Here is a 17,269-nt window from a genome sequence, read left to right as displayed (position 1 = left end):
GCCCCTCTCTCCGCCGGGCCCTTCCTCCGCTCCGGCGGGCGGGGGCACCTGCCCGTACCCTGGGCTGGGATGCCCGCTTCCCCCGGCTTTGCGTCCCTCTCTCTGGCTGCCCCCCGCCGTATTGGCTTCCCTTCCCCGCTCGGACCCCGCGTTCCTTTCCAGGCCCCTCGTCTCAGGGATCAGCCCGTAAACCTTCGCCCTCTTAGGGCCCCGGGGATTCACTCCCGTCGGAGGCTTCGCTTTCCGGCCGTCGTGCCGTGGCACAGCCTACTCCCAGCCTTCGGAGTCAGCCCCCTCCGAGGGGCCCGTCCCTCTGCCCCGGCCGATCCTTCCAGGTTCGGCTGTGCCGCTGCAGCCGCTTCACCGGCGCTCGCCGCCTTCGTCCTGGCGGGGCACGGCCGTACCTTGGAGCAGGGTTTCCCGGCGATAAGGCATGGCTGTAGCTGGAGGTTCACAGAGAACTGTCTTCCCTCTGGTAAACACGGCAGAAAGGCACCGCTGTTGCCACCGCTTTATTTTGGAAACATGTACAAGTTCTGGCTGTTAACCCTCCTGCTTCCAAACAGGGTGCCTTTGACCTTGCGTGCCAGTCCTGTCCAGATAAAAGCAGAGGAGGGTGTTTGAGGGTGCCTTTGTCTGGCTCTGATATCCAAGAGTTCAGCTTGTTTTAATAGCTGTAATGTGTGACGTTAAATGGACAAAAGAACTTCAGATCTGTGTGTGATGTGGAGAGAAAGGCAGGTGTAGCATTTGGGATATCTGTTGTTGGGGCATCCTTTACCCTTGAAGCTTCAGAAAATATCCCCAGCAAAACTTAGCTTTATAGTTTAGTTAGAATGGAAGAAATCAGAAACCAGGGTATTTTAGACCAGCTTTTCCCAATATATTATTGCTTATTTTAGCGAGTTTCTCATTGCTTTGTTTGGTCTCTGCTACCCTGCCACTCATCCTTTTCAAAGAGAAAAGGAGAGCAATCTGGACTCATGTTTGTAAGAAGACAGTCCGTGTCGAGAGAGTGACAGTAGATCCAGCTATGGCTTGCTTGTATTTACCAGAAAAAAAGGCACAGATGTTGAAGAATGAAACATGAACAGAACTTCAGTTCTGAGGATTTTAATGCTTAAAAAAAATCTTGTTTGAAAAAGACAAATTTAAATTACTTTCTCTTTTCTTACAGCGAAAGTCTGAAGCCATTCTAATTTAATTACAATTACATTACATTGCTACAGCTGTTTAAATCTGAACTTGGTCTAGTGTGCATTCTTGGTTGCGGTTTGGCTGACAGTTTTAATCACTCCACTGAATGCGTTCACCTCCAAGTGATCATGGGAATAATATGTAGCATTCTGATCCAAAATGAATTTTCTCATCCTTAAAACATAGAACTGTTACAGTACATGTGAAAGATACTGTTGCAGTGGAAAATAACTGAGACTTCAGAGTGCTAACTTTGAAAGCTTAAATTTAATCTTACAGATTAAACAGTTATTTTGGGGCTTAAGAGAGACTGAGAGAAGATTATTTATATGAATTTACTAGTTAAGCAGCATCACCTCATTTTCTTCCCTCAATTTTCTCTCCCTTCTTAAAGTTCTGTTTCTTCTGTGGTGAAACAGGGCTAAATATGAAGTTGTCTTGTTCCTTTGTTTCCAAGTTTCAGAATCGTTTGGGGAAGTTAACTGCAGCACAAATAGGCTAATAGGAAGACAGGTAGTAAAGTAGTGTGATGTTTCTCTTGTAGAGTTTAAATGAATCATTGTTTCTAAGAGAGCTTGCTTTAGGAGTGCTTGAAAAATATGTTTCATGAGAGATTTACAAAATAAATTAATTTTCTTTTTACAGCATATGCAGTAGATAAATCGCTTCTCAACAGCATTATCAGTATCAGTTGATGATAGCATCTAAGCAAACATCCTTTGTAAACTGAAGCTGTTTAAACAAAGTGGCAAACATGTTCAGCCATAAAGATGTGCTTTTTGTGTTGCAGCAAACCCAATTTGATTTCTGCTTAAAAGCAAGGGGAAGAGTCTGCAGGGTTACAGCAGAAGAAAAACCCCTTGCAAATGGTAATGGTGAAGCTTCTGGGAGCGTTATCGCTGATGGCATTTATTTTTAAGCCATTTCTGTTTGGCTGTCCAGTTATGTTCATATAACGTTCCAATTTTTGTCAGTCTGTTGTACCCATATGCAACTGAAGGAACTACTTTGTGCCCTTACACCTAAGGAAAGTGAGTATGTATGCGTAACCCAGAGCAGAGTATTTGCCTCAGTTGCTCACTGTAACCATACTTTGCCTGACTACAGAAGTACTTTGAAGCGTGTGCTCACCTCAAAGGAGGAAATAGGCAAGCCCATGAGTATGGTCTAGCTTGGGAGTATTTTGTTTGTCTAGATATTTACTTTTTACTGTCTCATAAATTGAGTATTTGTAAAGGTTTTAAGTTGTCCTTCTTGGGCTTGGTTTGACTGTTACCTGAGCTAATTCTGTGTCCACATTTTGGAGAGGGAAGGGTAGTTTTTCTTCTTCGTGCTTGTCATCTGAAGAATAAAGCAGTGATGTGAGCATTTCCTGTAAGTGACTGGCATTCGGGTTTTACTCATTGTAGTGCAGAGTTGCTGTAGTTGAAGGATTGATCTTTTTGTATATAAGAATTGCAACTTACGCTTAATAGAAATGAAAGTAGTGTAACAAGCTGGGAAAGAGCATTTTAAAGAAACCAAGGCCCTGTTTCATATGACAAGCTCTCAAGTTATGCCTGGAATTTCTAATTTTACTATACTGGGGCATAGACCAAACCTCCTGGTAAAACTTCAAGGACAGATTTTTCTTTTTCTCTCTCCTCTGAGGAAACACAATACTAGATCTTGTTACACTGGTTATTCAAATCATTGTTTAAAACTTGGCGGTGTGTTAATATGCTGTTCTTTTTTTAAAAAAAAAATAAATTATTATGGTCCTCCCAGTTAGGAACTGATAATGCCTGCCTGCCACCCACCTGCCTGAGCTATTCTAAACTGCTGGTAGGAGAGGCCTATTGTTTTAGTCATGAACAGAACCACGTACGTGTTTGCATTTAGATCATTGATTTTGAAGTTCAGAGCTTTGACTCAAATGATATTGTTGCTGAGCAAGAAAAGGCCTATTCTCTTCAGGGGGATTGTTACAGTTTTATTGTGTGGAACCCTGCTTCTAATCAAGAAGTGAAAGTTCGGTGACTTACCTTTTCCCTGAAATGATCAGATCTCGGGGTTTGGGTTGGGTAGGTCATGACAGGGAAACTGGAGCTTTCAAGAAGAGGATGTTAATATAAGCCACTGTAAGACCATCATGCTCTCTGTTTTCTGTTCTTTATAGGTCTAGCTTTTTGTCAAGGGTAGCATTTAGACATACTTTTTCTATCTTAGTATTAGCTAGATACCTGGTAAAGTTTAATACTGAGGAAAAGAAAGATGAGTTAAGGTTTAAAGTGGTCTTGAATAGAAAAAGGCATAGTACAGACAGGTCTATAGTCTGGTTCTGATTTATTCATTGATTCATCAAATGGATACCCATTTGCAGTGAAATATCCATCAAGAATATAAAATTTGAGACTGGGAGCATGTTCATTTATTTAAAAATAAAATGGGCTCTTTGATTCCTTAGTTTCACATGATTGTGATGGAGCTTTTCCCTGTGCAACTCATTCATAAGCGGTTACTGCTCTTTTTAGCTTTGCATTGTCCTGTGCAGTGAAAAAAGCTACGGAAGACTGGATGTGGAGTATGTACTGAGACCCAGAGGAGTGGACTGTGTTAAACATTGACATGCTTTTGATCAGTATCCATGCCTAGTGCCTGCTCCTATCCCCAGTGCTAGCTGTCTTTTAGTGATATATTAATGATCATTAGTCTTCCTTGACAGTTAGAGTGGTCAGATAGCCAAATTTTTATTTCATCACTGCAGGTTTCATAAACATTTGAAGGGGTTAAGACCTGTTGCTCCAAATACTGCATTTGTAGTTTTCTGACACCTTAATTTTTGCTCTGCCAGTACCGTGAGCTGCTCTTCTCCTGATTTATTTGCAAAGCAGCTAGATGGAGTGAATTCATTCTTTGCAAGGATTCCTTAACTTTAAAGTTCTTTTACTTTGACTGATCAGAGCCTGAGTTAATTGATCATTAATTAACTTCTCTTCATAAGGCTCTCCTCTACAAGTGTGTGTGTGCCTTGCGTGTATATGCATGTGTATATTTCCTACTGCTGTAAATATTCTCTTTCAGAGACTAGATAAAAAGTGGGGTGATTCATGTATAAAAATGTTCATAAGGCGGTGATGTGTTTGGTCTAATCTTTAACCAGGCTTGCTAACTTCTGTGAAAGTGATGAGCTGTGTGTTTTCGCTAGATTTTACCTGCAGCTGAACGCCCTTTCCTGTCTATCCAAGTTAAGACGTCTTGGGGTGATCCTGCATGTGAAGGGCTCTTTACTCCATAAAGGAAGTGAGAAAAAAGAAAATACAGGTGCTTTGAAGATGAAAAGTAAATGTGACACTGGCTTCGTTTTTTGTGTAAAGATAGCAAGGCTGCTTCTGTTCTTAAATGTGTGCAATTCATCCCATGCATGTGTTGTTATTGGTGATGCTGTATGCAAAGCAGATTCTTATTCCAGCTGTTCGAAGGGGAATAACGTGTATAATGGTAACAGGAAAGAGGAGGGAAATGCTGAAGGTTTAGGAAAACACTCTGACCACCTCACTCTACATTAAAACAGTTTCTATAGCTGCCCAAACTAAACGGCTGTCACCTGTGTTTTCAGGGTTTTTTTTTTTTACATTGTGTTATTTCTGACTGCGTAACATTTCTAATTCCATTCCACTGGGTTCATGACCTAAAGACACAGAGGAAAACTTATGATCAATGGGGCAGTACTTCTGCAGGTAATTGGCATACTCCATTTTGTGCTTGTTAGCTTGAGTTTACCAGTAAGACATTAGAAAATATTTTTTGTCTTTTGCAAATGTGGCATGTGCTGTGTATTCGAATGACCAATTTCCAGAGCAGTGCTGCATTTGTTAAACATTTGCCTGAACCAAATCTAGTCCAGGTCAATGAATGAGCTATCACAAGGCAATGGTGTTCTCATTGTTCTTCTTTCTGTGTACCCATCAAATCAGTGTATTTAACCCCTGTTCTGAAATCTGCTTTGGGCAAGTGGATTTGCTCTGTGTGGAAACCTGTTGGCATTGCTGGTGGTTTAGTTATTCTCAGTGATTTAAAGGTTTTAAACATAGTCCTGTGAGGTGTGGCATATAATTCCTTTTAACTTTCCCGTCCTTTCTGCCCCTCATCAGGCCCTCAGAACGACAAGACTTTTAAGGCATTAGTGACAATTTGAGTTATTAAAGCAAAAGGTAACATTTAAGGTAAGTCTTGCTTTCATCTGGGATGTGAATGTCTGAACAAAATAATACTGTCCTGATGGTGGTATTAGAGGTGAAAATGCTTTCAGACTGATGAGTGTTCGCTTTGAAGCTGTGAACTTCCCAGTGAACCGTACATTTGAGTATAGAAGATAGAAACAAAATGAAATTCTGAGTTAAGGGTGGACGATGTGGGAGTTGAGAGGGAGGTACTTTGTAGACAGTAATGGTAGGGGTAGGACCTATTATGAGAGAAAGCCTGTGCCACAGCTGGGATTTCTTTGCTTTTTGGAATTTCACTTCCTATTTTTAAAATGGTAAACTCTGTACTTTGTATTTCTGCCTTCATGACTTATAATCAAATGCAGTAAGGTCAGAACTCTGTGTGTGGCTTAGACTCGGGGTCTGTATCTGGAAGAATGATTTGCTGATTAAGAAGGTCATTACATGGCATTATAACCCTATGGGCCTATACTTTTCCTCCAGTATGCGAGTACCTTTTTGGTTTGCCATGTAATGCATGGACAGGTAAGCCGTGAAGGGGTGCATGGATGGTGTAAGAAGTGTGTTCACACTGAATTACACTCCCTGTCTAGAAAGCTTTGACAGGACGTGCGAAGTATGCCTATTTTATTAAAAAAAAAAAAAAAAAAAGCTTTGCAGTTATCAGGGGCCCTAGGCTTTTTTACCCCTGAAGACTTACTGAATATAAACAGGTCAGTGTGTGTTGATTTAGCACTGGAATTGGCACAAAGATAGGGAGGAGGACTCTGTGACTGGGAGGGGCATAATGGGGAAGGTGGGACTGCTCCTTCAGCGATACCAAGCTGCAGGCGTAGAATTCTTCATCTGTGCTCCCCTGATAGCTGTGGCAGCTCTTTTGCCCTCACTCGTACTGTACGGCTGCCTCTGGCTCGCTGTCAAATGTTAGTTAAGGAGACACTTCGAAGCTTCTTCACGGACCTGTGGGCTTTAAGTTGTATCCCTGCTGTATGGTGATTCCCTTGAATTTGAAGGATACAATTAGTGTGTGTTGTTAGCAGATAATCCTGTTCTTTTTTTATTATGCAATTTATTAGTGCAATTGTCAGTTCTTCGTACAAAAGATCTAGGACATAGACTGAAACTTTCATTCAAGAATTTTATTTGTCACTACAGTCAGAAGTCATGGGTAACCCATTATTTCAGGAGAAGTCTACTTTATCTTCTGAAAAAGGACAAAAGGGGTTTAGGGCAGCCCCACAAAAACCAAGTGAAATAGAAGTGATAAGAATATTGAAATAGTGGTGCAGTTCTAAGCCATCTTTTTTTCTATAGTTTCTCTTTTATTTTTCAGAGAGGCATGATCTGGAACGGAGCGAGCAGTTGCATTTTACAGGGTTGGGATGGTTGTGTTGTCCACTCCTGGCTATGCTTTCATGTTGCCATCTGGTCACACTCAAAAGGTTCCTAGGAAGCAGGTGATGGACTCCTCTTGCGATTAGAAAACATGAAGATGATTCCTCTGGAACTCAAGATTTTGCTTGCAGCAGTTTGAAGTTTTAAAAAAGACAGTGACCCGCAGCAGACTTTCAGATACCTCTGTGTTTACTTAAATAATATCTTTTTTCTTTTTTTTGTCAGAAATTCTTACTTCCATTACATCTTTGGGATTTGTGTGCTTTCCTTCAGTAATGCATAATTTAGGTTGGAAAGATGCAACCTTTATTTCTGTCTGGCACTGAATTTGGCACACAGAAATATCACTTTGTTTTATTGCAAACACTAGATTTCCAATTCCAGTTTCTTTCTTTGTAATGCTTAAGAGTATTCAGAGAAGCAGCTTATTTTTTTATGGGGCAATGTATGTGTATCCATACCTTGGTAACTAGTTAACTGTAAGAATTCCAGTGCACTGGCTACAGTCATTCTTGTTCTTATAGCTGAGTCAAAGTTAATAAAGAGGAGCTGTGTCTTCTACCATCTAATTTGCTAAAGTAAGTACAAGTAGCAAGTGACAAAGAACTTTCTTTTTCGAGAGATTTCAGATAATCAGCAAATTTCAGCTTTGTGGTTGTCACTGGTAGTAGAGTGATTCATTGTCTCTTTGATGAGCCTTGCCAGGTTGAGTTGCAGATTTGGGCAGTCTGTTGTGATTTGGTTTATTGCTCAGGTACCTACAGGGACAATCTGTTGAGCAAGATAGTTTTTGTCAAGTGATATCATTTGCCAGTATCTTTCTATTGATACCTCCATGGCCCTTTTTATCTGTGTTCTTGGGAGCAAAGAAATGGAGGTGTATCTGGGGATCTCCTCATTGCTGTGCCCCCCGGAGGGAGGTACCTTTGTATGCCTGTGAGCCTTCATCAGTGCTGTCGAAGACTCTTAAAACAAGGTGTATTGTGTGTTGTGGAGTTCTGTACAGAACATATTAAAAATCACGTTTACATTGATGTAGATACCAGCTTGATTATGCTTTTGAAAAATATATGTTAGATTTGAGTCTTCCAGGTGACAGAATCTGGCTGTGATTCTGGGTTTGTAGACTGCCAGTAACCACCAGCCTTTCAGAAGGTTGCTTTGAAAAACATTCTTTAAAACAACTGTAATAGTGGGTGAAGTTGTCATTCTTAGTAATGAATACAGGTAATAGTGTAATTTAATGGTCAAGCTGTTTGTTTTGTGGGGGGTTTTTTTCCATTCCCCCCTGAGTTAAAAACTGTACGTAAGTTTGTTTGAATAAGGGTGTTGATAATGAAGCGTAGTGCTGAGAATGGAATGGGGAATATGCTGAAGCAAGCATTGAGCTGTAAACAAGAAGAAAAACTCATGGCTGGAGATTACGAAATCCTCTGTAGATGCTGTGCTCTGTTAATAACCGAATATATTACTGCTTCTAAAGTGGCTTATTTAAAAGCTGCGAGGTGGATGGTGAGACAGAAGGTGGTGGCCTTGTATTTTGTTTTACTGTGAGAGTTTATAATACAGAGCTTGTTTTGTATTGACACTTCAAAAGTAATGCCTTTGAAATCCATTTTAAAGTAACTGTAATACAAAAAACACTAGTTTTCTTCTGATGCCAAACCATAACTGCCATTCACTGCCAAAATAACCAGGCCAAGTAGCTAAAGCTCAAGTGGTTCTCCAACATACCTACTAATATCAGTCTTTTATCTTTCTTCCCATGAGCATCAAATTAAGTTCTGCAATTTTTGAAATTTGCTCATGAAGGTTAATGATTTCCGCCTTTTTAATTGGAAAATAACATAAAATTGTGATCTGAGCTGTGATATTATGTGGGTATTTCTGTAATAATGAGACAGGGGAGCTAAATGTATGCACTGGGAACGGAGAAATGAGTGAAAGTTAGTGGATGTGTTGAAACAATGAGGCTGAAGTGGTAGAACAGCACATTGATGGGAATTTATCAGCTTGGTACGCAGCCACAATCGAGTTACTTGTATATATCATTGGGATTTTTGGCAGCATCATTTTTGTTTCGTTTTAGTATCATAGGTGAAACTCCGCTGCCGTTCTTTCCCACTGAGGTTTGGATTAATTTATGTAGTTACCTACGAGAAACTTTTAGATAAAACTGCTAGAGGATCAGCATCCTTTAAGTGACTCTCCAGCCCAAATTTGTCACACGTGGGGTATTTTTAATGTCAAATAGAGGGATTAGTGTGACTGTAAGTTCTGCAGAGATTGGAACAGAGGCTTTATAGATGTGTGGGAGAGATACAGAGCGACATACGGGTAACTGTCCAGATTTGCTCTGGTAAGTTGTCACCGTATGAGTTAAACCGAAGGAAATTCTTAAAGGTATGAACAGTTGGACACCTGCCAACAGTGAAGTAAAATGTCTTGTTGAATAAACAGAGTATCAACCATGATACTCAATGACTTCCCCATCTCTGATGTTATATAAATAATGAGGGGATACCACAGGTTCCAAGGCAGTGATGTGTGAAAGTTCTGTGAGATTTCTTATCAGGGCAAAAGAAAATGAAAATAAGCCAGGAGGGCAGGGTGCACATGAAGTGTCCAGTAGCATTCTTTCTCCTGGGACTGTTGAACTTGGCCTTGATTTTTGCACGTTTTTCAATTTCAAGATTGTCATTATCTGAAGCTAGCTAACACTTTGGTATGTACAGTCTTGGATGTTTTGTAGAAGACTGACTCAAGCTGTATTGCTTTGTTCTTCATATAATAGAGAGCAGCCATAAGGTAAATGCAAGTAGTTTTTAAAAGTGAGAAAAAAATAGCTAATGTAGGCTTGGGCATTGAATTTTAATATAGGACTTGGGAAAACCTGTAGAAATTGAAGTAGATGACAGTCAAGATGAAGATTACTGAACCCAGAGAAGGTGCATGCTGGCTTATGCAGTCTGTGCCTTTCTATTCAAACCAGTAAAACTTAATCTGTAATCGATAACTAGGCACTGAAAGGGAACCTCCGTTTGGGGGAAAAAAAAAATAAAATATATATATAACCAGCCTGATACACGTCTCATTAGAGGAGGAATCTGCTACAAGTCAGAGACCTAAAGAGAACAAGCAGGAAGAACAGGACAGGTGCAACAGGAATTACTGAGTTTGCTTCAGGGAAGTCAAAGAATCACAGAGTAATTGAGGTTAGAATAGACTTCTGGACATTGTCTGGTCCAAAGCCATCTGCTTAAAGCAAGGCCAGTTAGAGTGGTCAGCAACGTGTTTGGCTGGGCTTGGAACATCTCTGAAAATGGCGACTTCGCAAGATTCTCTGCTGTTCAACCACCTCACAGTAAAATAAACAATTAAATCCCCTGTTTTAAGTGGAATTTCCTGTATTTTAATTTGTGCCCACTGCCTATTGTCCCATCACTGAGTACTGCTGGGGAGAGTCTGGGTTAATCTTTTTTAACCCTTTATACCCCCTTCAGATATTTATACAAGCTGATAAAGTTTTCTTTACCGATTCCAGCTGTCTCAGCCGCTTCCCATATGTCATGTTCCAATCACTCATCTCTGCAGTCCTTTGCTGGTGTCACTCCAGTATGTCTGTGTTGCTCTTGATTTGGGGAGCCCAGAATTAGGCACACTAGCACACCATATGTGGTCTCACCAGTGTTGAGTAGGGGGGAAGGACCACCTTCCTCATCCTGCTAGTGATGCTTTTCCTAATGCAGCCCAGGATGTTGATGACCCTTTTTTTTGCTGCAAGGAAGCATGGCTAGTTCTCGTTCAACAGGACTGGTGTTTTCTGCAAAGTTGCTTTCTGTCCAGGTGCCCCCCAGCCTTTGCTGGTACAGGGGTGGTTTATTCTTCCACAGGTGCAGAACTTTGCACTTCCCTTTGTGGAACTTCTTTCATCAGCATATTTGCTGAAAGTGAGCTTGGTCCCATTGTCCAGGGCATAAATTAAGAAGTTAAACAGTATTGGCCAAGTATGTACCCCTGGGGTACAGCCCTAATTACTGGCCTCTAACTGGACTATGTACCGCTGATCACAACTGTTTGAGCCTTGCAGTTCAGCCAGGTTTTCAGTCCACCCCACGTCCTCTGTCTGGCCCATGCTTCATCATCTTGTCTATGAGGGTGTTACAGTGTCAAAGATAATCAGCGTCCACTGCTGTCTTCTCAACTACCAAGTCATCTTGTCCTAGAAAGCTGTCAGGTTGGACAAACATGATTTCCCCTTCATAAATCCGTGCTGACTAATCCAGATCACCTTCTTGTCTGTAATATACTTGGAAATGGCTCCTATGAGAATTTGCTGCCTGACCTTCCCTGGGACAGAGATGAGGCTGACGAGCCTGTAGCTTCTTGGATCATCCTTCCTGCTCTTTTGAGGGAAGGAGTGACATTTGCTGTTTCCAATACCCAGGAATGTGGGTGGGACTTGAGTGACCTTTTGATTTTTACATGGCAGGGTATTGGGCTTCACTGAACTCAAATATGACTTCAGAGATTTATCAGAAATTTTAGTTTTGATAAATTATTTTCTGTAACACATAGAATGAATGGGAAGAGAAACTTCAGCTTTTCAGCATCTCTGTAGGTGCTTAATACTTCTTGAAATTTATCTTCCTTGTAAGGAGAAATATTTGTATTTCTACAGATAGTGGTACTCAGTTACTGGTTTTCCTTCCACATGAAACAGGTAGTTCTGTGATCCAGCTCATTGCTTTGGCCGCAGAGAAACACAGTCTGTTACCCTATTTGAAGACACAAATATTTTGTGCTTTATGACAGCGCTTTTTTTTTTACCTACAACAATAATCATTCAAGTCAAATAGATACATGCTTTCAATGCAATTTTAAGTGTCTTTTTAGTCAGATGATTATTTACTTAATTTTAACTGCTGTGGTCATGGCTTTCCAATAGTTTTGCAGAAGCAGTTTGCTAGCCTAGATTTTGTGCAGAAGGAGGGAAAAAGCAGATCTATCCTAATGATGGAGAAACTTTGGGGTTTCCTTTTTATGTTTTTAAAAGGAAAACGTTCTGTGAAAGACTCTCCTCTGAAACTGTCAGAACAGAGTGAGAGGTAGAAGTCTTGAAACAGTGACTTAAGAGTACTCATGCCTGAAAATGCCTATATATCCACATTGACAGAATCAAAGAGAAGTAATGCAAAAGAATGAGCTTGAGTCAGTGGACGTAGTGAAGACCTGTGGAGGTTTTTCCATGCATCTAGAATGCACACCAGAGAGGAACAGGTGAAGGGGAAACAGGGAATGCATCTGCATTAGTGTTTTAATTGTTTGAATTTGGACAGAGAGTGCACTTTAGAAATAAATGCCCTGATTGTTCTCGCAGATTGCACTTTGACTTGTGAAATGAGCTTGGATCGAGGAAGCTGAATTGCTTTTGGATGAAACTAAACTGGAAGCTGCAGTCCGTCTGGTGTGGGGCTGTGGGATCAGAGCAGAGCTGATCAATAAAACTCCAGCAGTGTATACGATGTTGGTATTGGGTGTACAGACCTGGCTTACTTCCTAGCTCTGCTTCTGTCACATTGCACTGCTTGCCGATGTGGATGTAGTACAGCAAATTGGATTAAGGAAGGTACAGGGAGAGTTCAAAGACTGTCATGGCTGGGAAAGGCCATTGCCATTCTAAAAGACACTGCCTTCAAAAAGAGACAGGTCGATGACCATATTGCTGAAAGGCATGTGCAAGGAGTTTTTAGAAAGATTAAGACTACAGGAGGTGAAAAATGGGTCTGTTCGCAAAACAGTAATCTGTTTTGGCAAGTATTTCCCTCAGTGAAGCTTAGAAGCCGTAAGACAACGCAATAAGCTAATGCAAGCTAAAAGGGAATAGAACTATTTTTAAATACAACTTTCAGAAAGGAATTATATTCATTTTCCTTGAATGTGTACAATATGAGCAAGTGTAGAAAATGAAGAAGCAGTAAAAGTCTTCAAGAAGAAAAAAGAAACCTAGATTGATAGAAAGGGAAGCATTTATATGAATTTTTATTGAGAAAAGGTGCAGGGAAGCACACATCCTAAGGTGTTAAAGGAATAGCTGTTACATTCACTAAACCCAGAATTATTTTTGGAAACACATACTGGAAAAATTATTACACTTCTAAGAATTAAATCATGTAACGAAACAAATGTTGTCCTATAAAATGTTGTGGTGGTTTTTTTTTAACTATTAGATTTTCCCTCTGGTTTTAGTAAAGCAGTTCCATTTATGGTTTGCTTGAGGAAAGGAGTAAATTATCTTGGTTGTGAGAAATCTCTTCTGAAATGAAAGCTGGCTTGTGATTGAACTTGACTGGAAGGGGACTGCTTAGGGTAGAAGAGGCAGTTGTCTTTGGAGTTCACCTGTTTCACTTTAGTCATTCTATTTCTCCATATTATTGCAAATATCAAGAGGAATAAAATTACTAAGGAATGCATCTTTAGTTGACTTCATATTTTAACTTTCATGTTAAATATGTTTTGTTTCTCTTAGTACATTTTCTTAGTAGCATGTCAGGGATATATGAAAGGACTGAAATGTTAGAAATGTAAGGCATTTGTGCACATCTACGCATTAGGAAAATAGGATATGCATTTCATAGAATGATAGAATAGTTTGGGTTGGCAGGGACCTTTAGAGGCCATCCAGTCCAACCCCCTGCAGGGAGCAGGGACACCTTTAACCAGATCAGGCTGCCCACAGCCCCGGCCAAACTGGTCTTGAATGTTTCCAGGTATGGGGCCTCCACCACCTCTCTGGGCAACCCGTGCCAGTGTTCCACCACCCTCATGGTAAAGAATTTCTTCCTTATATCCAGTCTAAATCTGCCCTGGTTTAGTTTAAAGCCATCACCCCTTGTCCTGTCACAGCTGTCCCTACTAAAAAGATTTTCCCCATCTTTCCTATAGGCTCATTTTTTGTGTAAAAACACAGAGCCGCTCACTTTGTTCTTGTATCTGGAAACTTGACTATTGCGATACCTGTATTACAACAGTGTACTGAACATCTTTGTGAGACTGAGCAGCTTGGTCGAACTTTGAAGTTGGCCCTGTTCTGGGAGGGTGTTGGACAGGGTGACCTCCAGAGGTACTTTCCAACCTAAATTATTGTGTGGTTCTATTAAAAAAAAAAAAAAAAAAAGTAATTCATAGAAGTGTGTCCTCGTTTTAAGATACCCTTGTTTCCTTGTATACTCTTTCAGGAACACATGTTCATTTTTGTTACTTTCAGGTCATTTTTGAATATGTTTTATTTTAGTGCACAGCGTAGGGGAGAACAGAAGTACATGTAGGAAGGTTCTGAGAGATATCAGTGGTGCCTGACAGTTGTTTAGACTGTGTCCGGAAACATCTGAGAGTAAAACCAAGCAAATTTTTCTCATCCTGCATGAAATTTTTCACAAGGCTTTGTACCACAGCTTTAAATTCACTGACAGTTCTATGTATTTTGTTTCCCTGTCCTTAATTTTCTAGGCACTTCATAACAGGCAAAATGTGGGGGTTTCATGGTGTATTTTTTATCTTTCAAGTTTTGCTCATGTGCTTTATGTGAAATAACTTTTATTCCTTGAATATCTTTGTTTAAAGTATGGACATGTTAATTGGTATTTTTCCTGACTATTTCTACTAACTTTTGCATTTCAGGAAAAACTGTTAAAATGGCAAAAAGATGGGTAAAAGGGAGGTGATTTGAAATACCTCTTCCAGGCAATCACCAGTTAATAGATGACAAGTGAGAAAAATTGCTTAAAGGGGAAAAATGAACTTAGGCTTTTGACTTAATATTTTTGCACTGGGTGATCACATTAAGATTATTTCATTGCCCTAATTAAAAATGAATTGAATAGGATGAACAAGTAGCTTATGGCTTGTGGAGTTCTATGACCATCTTTTGTCACTACTGTGTCACATAGCTAAAGCAGGGATAAGTGGAGGCCTCCAGATAAATTCTCTCCTTTCCCTTCCCATAGCAACAGGCAGGAAGAGACTTTGGGTAAAGTCTTTCAGAAAACTTTTTTCATGCTTTCATGGTAAGGTCCAAAATAACCTATGCTGACACCAACATTAATATTTGACTGAGATGCTCACGACTGGGATTTTTATATTGTAGGAACCTCTTAGCCTCAGAGCCAGCTGAAGTGTAAACATAGCTGTAGGGCTAAATGAGATTTTATGGGGCAGACAGAACAAAAAAATATTGCTGCTTTTGGTAACTGTTTTGTAGCTATCTTGGACTTCAGTGCTTCTTGGTGCTCAAAGTTGTCCTTTGGGATAAAATTTGAGTAGCGTTGGGAAATATAATCTCCAAATTACAAAACAACTGCATGTATTTCTACAGTTGGGGTACAGTCTTACTTGGGTACACCATAACCAGGGCTGCATGCTTTAGAATGCTGTGTTCATGAAACGGCTGCAACCCAAAGCAAGCACAAGTGCTTTTGGATGCTTGGTGAGCTTTAGGTTGGTGCACAGCTTGACATGAGTGCTTGCAACTGTCTGGCCACACTCTGCTTTTCCCTTGAGAAAATTCTCTTCCAGGGTTACCCCTGGAAAATGTTGTTACTACTTTCTAGGTGCTTTCTTTTTAGAAACCTGGCATTATAACAATGTTGGTTTTTTGAAAGTGAAATATAAAAAGGCTTTTTGCCTGTTAGGGGTCTGTCAATTGCATTGCTTCAGTCTTTGCCTGTCCTTCGTCTCTGAGGAGGGATGTCCCTGAAGTTACAGCATGGATTATTCTTTTTTAACCTGTATTTCCACAAAGCTCCATATAGGACGTGGGTCACAGTGCAAGGAAGTGGAAGAGTTAAGAGGGAAAGCTGTAATTAATTTCTACACGTTGAGAGAATTCTAATTGCTAGAACTTGATGCCTTTTTGTTAGAGATGTACAATAACAGTCTAACAGTGCTAATATCAGGAATAGTGTAAGGTCAGAGGAACTTGAATATTTGGAGGTGCTGAAAGGGTATTTCCCTGTGAAAGAAGAATATTGCTCATTCTGAGAAGTTGGTTCACTATGTAGTCAATCACCCCCAGTTCTGGCATCTCTTCAGGGCAGCAACTCTCTGATCATAGTCCTGTCAGCTGCTAGGTTTCAGATTGTGAGTTTAATTTGTACATTGGAAGCTGAACTTCCTTTAAACCATCCTAAAAGAAATGTGATGCAACTGAAATGTGATGGTCACAGTAGACCAATGCAATGGGTTAACCCTGGCTGGCTGCCAGGTGCCCACTAAGCCGCCCTCTCACTCTCCCTCCTCAGCAGGAGGAGGCAGAAAATAAGATTGAAAAAGCTCATCAGTTGAGATAAGGATGTGGAGATCACTCGACAGTTACCATTGTATGCAAAACAGACTTGACTCGGGGAAGACTGCCAATTAAAAATCGAGCAGGATAGTAAGAAATAAAAACAAAACTAAAACCACCTTCCCCCCACTTCCCTCTTTTTTCCAGGCTCAACTTCGCTCCTTCATTCCCAACTCTTCTACCTCCTCCCCATCCCGAGCGGCACAGGGAAATAGGGAACGGAGGTTGCAGTCAGTTCTAACACTTTGTATTTGCCAGTCCTTTGTCCTCATGCTTTTCCTGTGCTCCAGCGTGGGGTCCCTCCCATAGGATACAGTCCTTCACAGACTTCTCCAGTGTGAGTCCTTCCCACAGGCTGCAGTTCTTCAAGAACTGCTCCAGCATGGGCCCTTTTCCATGGGATGCAGTCCTTCAGGAATAGACTGCTCCAGTGTAGGTCCCCCATGGGCCACAGGTCCTGCCAGCAAACCTGCTCCCGTGCAGGCTCCTGTCCATGGAGCGCAGCTCCTGTCCAGAGCCTGCTCCTGTGTGGGCTCTCCAGGGGCTGCCGCTCCTGTCAAGGCACATCCCCTTGCTCCAGCCTGGGATCCTCCACAGGCTTGCAGGGTGGACATCTGCTATAGGATGGACCTCCATGGGCTGCAGGGGGACAACCTGCTTCCCTGTGATCTTCTCCAGGGGCTGCAGGAAATTGCTGCTCTGTTGCCTGAAGCACCTCCTCCTCTTGTTCTTCACTGCCCTTGGCGTCTGCATAGTTGTTTCTCTCACAGCTGCTGTGCAGTGTTTTTCTACCTTTTCTTAAATATGTTATCACAGAGACACTACCAGCAGTGCTGATGGGCTCAGCTTTGGCCAGAAGCAGGTCCATTCTGGAGCCGGCACTGTCCAACTTGGTCTCTTCTCGCAGCAGCCACCCCTGCAGCCCCCCTGCTACCAACACCTTGCTATGTAAATCCCATACAACCACCTGCTATGGACACAGGTTTGGGGCTAAATTTGATTGTTAGTCTTTGATAAGTAAAAATATTGTGTACTCATACCCTGAGGGATTTGTTACTCCATCAAGAAAAGACCACCAACAGTGATTTAAGAATCTTGGCCTATAGGGTAAGCTTCCAGAAGAGGGGGC

At 41.1% G+C, this 17,269-nt stretch overlaps 1 protein-coding gene across 5 annotated transcripts in view; it reads left to right on the top strand.

Annotated features, from left to right (window-relative positions):
- Positions 1–71: 71 nt before the first annotated feature.
- Positions 72–17,269, top strand: part of ITCH (itchy E3 ubiquitin protein ligase) — a 65,047-nt gene continuing 47,849 nt past the window's right edge. For 2 of the 5 annotated variants that reach the window (XM_009637361.2, XM_035892908.1), the window contains exon 1: positions 72–567. In XM_009637361.2, the coding sequence (XP_009635656.2) occupies positions 526–567 (42 nt within the window). In that variant the 5' untranslated portion in view covers positions 72–525. Of the gene's footprint in view, positions 568–3,691; positions 3,694–3,714; positions 3,814–7,291; positions 7,376–17,269 lie in introns of those variants that run through there. The other 3 variants (XM_035892910.1, XM_035892909.1, XM_035892911.1) reach the window with 3 other exon arrangements.

This window comes from Egretta garzetta, unplaced genomic scaffold (assembly GCF_000687185.1).
Source record: "Egretta garzetta isolate BGI_Z169 unplaced genomic scaffold, ASM68718v1 scaffold24, whole genome shotgun sequence".
Taxonomy (NCBI): domain Eukaryota; kingdom Metazoa; phylum Chordata; class Aves; order Pelecaniformes; family Ardeidae; genus Egretta; species Egretta garzetta.
This window is presented reverse-complemented; position numbering and strand designations above follow the sequence as displayed.